Genomic DNA, 6,000 nt, shown 5'->3' on the forward strand with positions numbered 1-6,000 from the left:
CTTCTATGAATATTTATTTTTTCAGGTTTAACATCTCTTGAATTAATTTTTGGAAGTAAATGTATTCCTCTAGAAACATCTAGTTCATATAGATTTTCAAATGTTTGAGGTAAAGCTCTAACAATATAGTTCTATGATATTTTAAATCTTCCATATCATTGCTTATATGCCCCTTTGAATTCCTAATCCTTTTTCCTTTTTGGTCACACACACCAGCATTTTGTCTATGTTGTTCATGCTTTCAAAGAACTGGCTTTGGTTTTGTTTATTAATTATTTGTTTTTCTCTTTTGCTTTCCAATTCATTATTTTCTGCCTATGTTTTGACTTTCCAGTGTTCCTTTCCTTTAATTTGTTATTTTCAACAGTTTAAAAAAATCTTAACTAGAATAATTCCATCTTTCTAATTAAAAACTCAGATCAATGAATTTTCCTTTGGATTTAGTTTTGGTCATAATCATCAGGTTTTGATATGTCATGATCTCAGTGTCTACATGTTTTTAGTTCTATATTACCATTCTGACTTCTGTTTTGACAGAATTTTTTTAGTAAAAGGAATTTGCTAGTTTGAATTCTGCACCATTGTGTAGATTGTGTGGAAACAATCATTTTCACTTTAATATGATAACACACTATATACAATTAAACTGCCACTCTCATAAATTGCTGATACAGCTTGTAAATTGCTTTATATCATTTAGAAATTATTTTGAAAAGCACAAAAAAGTTTATCAGAGAATTATTAAGTAAAACAATATATGATACCAAATATTATACACACTAATTTCAACAATGTAATAAATCAATTAAACTTAGGGGGGAAAAGTTGGAAGAAGAGAAAGCAAAATTAACTATGGGTTACTTCTAAAGTATGGTGGAATGTTTATCTCTGTTTTACAAATGCTCTGCTCTAATGTGTTTATGTGAAAAAATGAAATTTACCATGTACTGAATGCTTGCTATATGCTCAGAACCTAACATATAGTATCATTAATCTTTACAGGTAATTATATGCAATTCTGTAACTTCATAATTTTAAAGTCAGATTTTAAAATTTGCCAAAGGTCATATAACATGAAATTACCAGAGTTGGGTATTGCAACTTCAAAGTTCTTCCTCTTTCTACTACACCAGAGCTTCTTAATCTAGGGTTTGTGAATTTACTTGAGAAAAGTATTACATCTCAAACTGAAATGTAGCATTTCTTTGAATTCTGAATGTAGGTAATAAGCCACAGGAAAATAGCAGTAGCTGTGACTCTGTCACCAATAAAAGTCACAGATATTCACATGTCATATTACACTTGTTACTGATATTGTGAGATTTATTTCACTTCCATCACTACTTAGAAATGTCCATAGTTATTAGCTCTACTACTGTTTAATGTGTTAATAAGGAAAACATGTATTATTATATCACAAGCTTGGTTTTAAAATTTTTGCTGTTCTTTTTAATATAATGAATTCCCCTTGGAATCCTATGTATCTTATTTTATGTATTGGAAGGCTTTTTTATGAGATGGAGTTCAAACTGCCCAATGATCCCCTGCTAAGATTCCTTGAAGCTATACCATATGAATCTCTACTTTTTATCAACATCCTGGGTACATATCATAAAAAGGCCAAGATTCCTTGAAACGATACCATGAAGCTTCATTGTACAATTACAAATTTTTAATTAACTCATAAGGAGGCATCATTATTCTACTATTTAAATATTTTAATTTTATTTATAAATTGTTGCATATATAGGGAAACAGTTGATAGAAAACTTACACTAAACAGAATTGCAATAGGTGTTCTGCTGATTTATTTTAATCTGCCATCAATAATTCCAAGAACCTTTAAAAGATACAATAAGTAATTACTCTTCATAAGATCCCCTATGTAGTAGCAATTATCTAAATTTATGACAATATAATCTGTCCAGCCTTACCACTCCATGAGCTCCAGCCTCTGAATTGGTGGTTATTTTTGTTGTTGATGGGAATAATAACAAGTCAGTAAAAAGATGGCATAAGTAACCGCACTTTAAATGCTGTTAACTACTAGAAATGTTACTCATTCTGCTAAGTGAAATAAGCCAGGCAATGAAAGAAAAATACCACATGATCTCACTCCTTTATGGAAAATAAAGAACATTATAACCTGATGAACAAAAAGATAGATACAGAGGCAGTGAAGCACCGAACAGACTGTCAAATTACAGCGGGAAGGCTGGGGAGTGTTGGGGAGGGGGGGAAAGAGATCAACCAAAGGACTTGTATGCATGCATATAAGCACAACCAATGGACACAAGACACTGAGGGGGCAGGGTGGGATGAGGGCATGTGCCAGGGGGTATGGGAGGCTGGGGGAAGGTCAATGGGGAGAAAAAAGGAGATATATGTACTACTATATGTAATACTTTAAAAAATAAAATAAAATTTAAAAAATGTTACTCATTCTAAATAATTTCAATAGGATTTGTTATAAATATCAGTAAAAAAGATAAAGCTTTTTCATAGGGAATTTAGATGCCAGTGATTTATTTTTAAGGCAGATGTCCTAAAAGCAATCTGTCTTATAGCTGAGTTTGCTATTTGATGCCATGACTATAAAATGTGGTTTGCTTATTCTCATTTATCTTATCCTTTTGTTTATCCAAAGCACATATTATATAAAATCTTGCCCATGTAGTTTTACAGTCTCTGCTGTCTGTCACATATAAGTGAAACCTAGCTCAGAAATAATATGCCTGCAGAAAAACAGCATATTCATTTTTTAAAGGAACATTCTTAAAATATTGTACAATTCTGGAAATAAAATGATGCTAAAATTTTAACTTAGCAGAGAGGAGGAAGAAGCAACCCAAAGCCAATTATGTGGAAACACTAACGTTAAAACTATTCATATTTTCTTCTTCTTTTAGGTTTGCTGAGTTTTTATTTACTGAGGAATTCAAGGCCGGTTCTCACAGCTTGTATGAAGGCTTCTCTGGGACAGTGTGCTTTCTGATTGATCTGCTGCAGCCCAGTCAGGCTGAATTCCCTCTCTTCAGAGTCTTTGTTTAGAAGGCTCTATCTCCCACTGTGGCCCTGTAGAAGGTCCCTGAGATTTCCAGAGCTACCCAAGGTAGTTTCCAAGCAAGCCACATTCAATGGTATCACAACCATGAGCCTTAACATTGCCACAGGAAGAAGGAAAGAAAGAAAGGGAGGCAGGCAGGTAAAGGCAACATACCAGACTTCAGGGAGAACAGTCTGAGAACCTGCAAAATGAAGACACCACAACTCTTCTAAATCATAGAAATTCAATATTTCAGAGATTAGGAGTGAAACTAGTGATCAAAGGAGAAAGGGAAAAATAAATTATTTGTTTTTAGTTAGGACATAAAAAACTGGAATGTGGACAAAGGCAATAAAATGTCAATATCTTTGCAATTGGAGAGAGAAGTTGACTATTTGTGGGTGCTCTCCACCCCTAAATTCAGAAATAAAATTGGGATGAGTTGGGGAATAATCTAAAATGAAAATAATTGCCCAGCTGAAAGCTTCTAGGAGGGATGCAGTGTCAGGTTGCTGAAGGACAAAAAAAGGAAACAGTTTTCCTATGCTTTTATTTATTGAAATTTATGCTTTTTACTGAATAGAGAGATTTTCATATGAATCTCTACTTTTTATCAATATCCTGGGCACATATCAAAACTTTGCTTAGCCCTAGCTGGTTTTGCTCAGTGGATAGAGCATCGGCCTGGGGACTGAAGGGTCCCAGGTTCTATTCCAGTCAAGGGCATGTACCTTGGTTGCGGGCACATACCCAGTAGGGAGTGTGCAGGAGGCAGCTGATCAATGCTTCTCTCTCATCGATGTTTCTATCTCTCTATCCCTCTCCCTTCCTCTCTGTAAAAAATCAATAAAATATATTTTTTTTAAAAAAAACTTTGCTTAAACCCTAAAATTTGAAGTTTCTTTAGCCATCTTTTCCTGGTTCCCCCCTTCCCCCAATTAGAATAGTAAAATTCATAGACTAGCAAATACTGTAGCAACTGTTACTGTCAAATATTTTTCTCAGTTTGAAGTGTGAGCTGTTATTGTCTACTGTAATTTTTAAATGTAATTCCTATGAAGCTATTAGCTGAACTGTAAAATATACTCATGATAAAAATCACTCATTCAGGGTAACCACTATAAAAGTGTGTCATTTCTGCCTTTGATGGAATACCGTGTCTCCTAGAACAGGCAGAGAAAGGGACTAGTGATGTGAAAAGAATGTTGGTCAACTTTATACTGTTAGAATGAGAGATGAGTGAACTCCCTGGCTGATTACCTTATCTCCCAAGACACAAGCTCCACAGGAAATTGTGTACAATACCCCCCAAGCCAAGTTGTCTTATTGAATTCAACCCTGCTGTAAACACATAGAAGTTGTAAAACAACTTCAAGTAAATTGTGTTTTCAGAACACTATAGGAGCATTTGTCACTTCAATACTCAGAATACTGGTTTACTGCTTTCCTAGAACTTGGTCACTGACAATTTCATATCGAAGTGGAGGAGGAAGTTTTATACCATATAAGATTTAACAATTATTAAATGGTCATTAAATATTTACATATGTAAAATATGTACATACAGTATATCCTCATGTATACTCAAACATTTACTTAATTCAGTAGTTTTTAAATTCTTGATTCATAAATGAACTTAGGGAGGAGTTGGGGAATGCTCTGTTGCCTGAAAATATCTGTGTGTGTGTGTGTGTGTGTGTGTGTGTGTGTATGTGCATGCTCATTTTGTGGTGGGGGGGGGAGATCTCTAGCATTCATAAGATTCTCAAAGAAATCTGTAGCTAAAAAAAATGGAAGAACCACCTTTGTATATTTTATGTTTATGTTTTCATCCATCAGAACAAAGTAGGACAAAATGGTTTTGAAAGCATGCACATTTTTAGCTTGTTGTTTCATTTTCACATCCTTAAATACGAATATATAAAATTTGCCTCAGTTTTTCATCTTTGAAAATACTCAGGTTGGGGCAATACTCCCAAAGTTGGGATCTAGAAGTTCTTTCAAAAATAGTCAAGGACCTCTCTGAAATCTTTAAGGCAAAAATGCCTTCTACAAAATAGTCTCTTTTTGAAACAATAGTGATACCTGCTTTTCAAACCCAGGGTTTCACTTCCCAAGTGTATTTATTCAGTAATCTAGACTAGATGCTAGGGATACAGCAATGAACAAAACATCTCTACAAGTCACCTTCCGTTTCTGTTTGTTGATCCTTCCACCATTCATCCTTGAGACCTAAAACCTAAAGCACTAAGAAGTGATAATATATCTCAACATATCAGTTCCATTTCTAGGAACATTCAGAAAAACTAGACTCTTTCTTGACCATCTGTGCTTTCAAGGTCCAGTAGGGTAACTGATGTTGTTATGCTGATCATTGTGAAAAGGTAACTGTTTTGCATGTCAAATCCGGCAAAGGCCATGTTTGAGTGTCTTTATAAATTGACATGTCAGTAAATTAGAAATAAAGGTAAGCTTGTTTAGCATGTAAACATGTTATAAGTTTTCATTTTCCTCAAAGAATTATAGGTTTGGGAAGGTCTTCTTCTATCTTTTCATTTTCCCAAGAAGTGGGAAAATACCCCTAAGTGTTGCTATAGAGAAATGTGGCATGCCACTTCTTATTTAATTAACCAACTTGTTCCCTTCTATGTAGTAACATTATTGCTTGAATAGTGATTAATTAAGCATTTTGTCTCTTGAAGACTATGTGGCAGTTTCACCACCAGTATAACTATAATATTATTTAGTATACTAGTAGCCCTGCACATGAATCCGTGCACCAGTAGCTCACCAGTAGCTCACTGCCACCGTCCTGTAGCTCCCTCCGCTCCCCCTGCCACCTCATAGCTTGCTGCCCTGCTCCCTCCTGCAGCTTTCCACTGTCCGCTTGTAGCCAGTAGCTCGCTGTCACCCCCCTGTAGCTCCCCCATCCCCCTCTCCCTGCCCCCCCTCAT

The 6,000-nt window shown here is 35.0% G+C and overlaps 1 protein-coding gene across 1 annotated transcript in view; it reads left to right on the forward strand.

The window, feature by feature from the left end:
• LANCL3 (LanC like family member 3) overlaps positions 1 to 3,051 on the forward strand; it is a gene marked incomplete at both ends in the record, with an annotated part of 29,249 nt that extends 26,198 nt beyond the window's left edge. Inside the window, 1 exon segment of the mRNA XM_080653092.1 lies at positions 2,910 to 3,051. Coding sequence (XP_080509218.1) covers positions 2,910 to 3,051 — 142 coding nt within the window.
• Between the last annotated feature and the right edge of the window lie 2,949 nt (positions 3,052 to 6,000).

This window comes from Plecotus auritus (assembly GCF_963455305.1).
Source record: "Plecotus auritus genome assembly, chromosome: X".
Lineage (NCBI taxonomy): Eukaryota > Metazoa > Chordata > Mammalia > Chiroptera > Vespertilionidae > Plecotus > Plecotus auritus.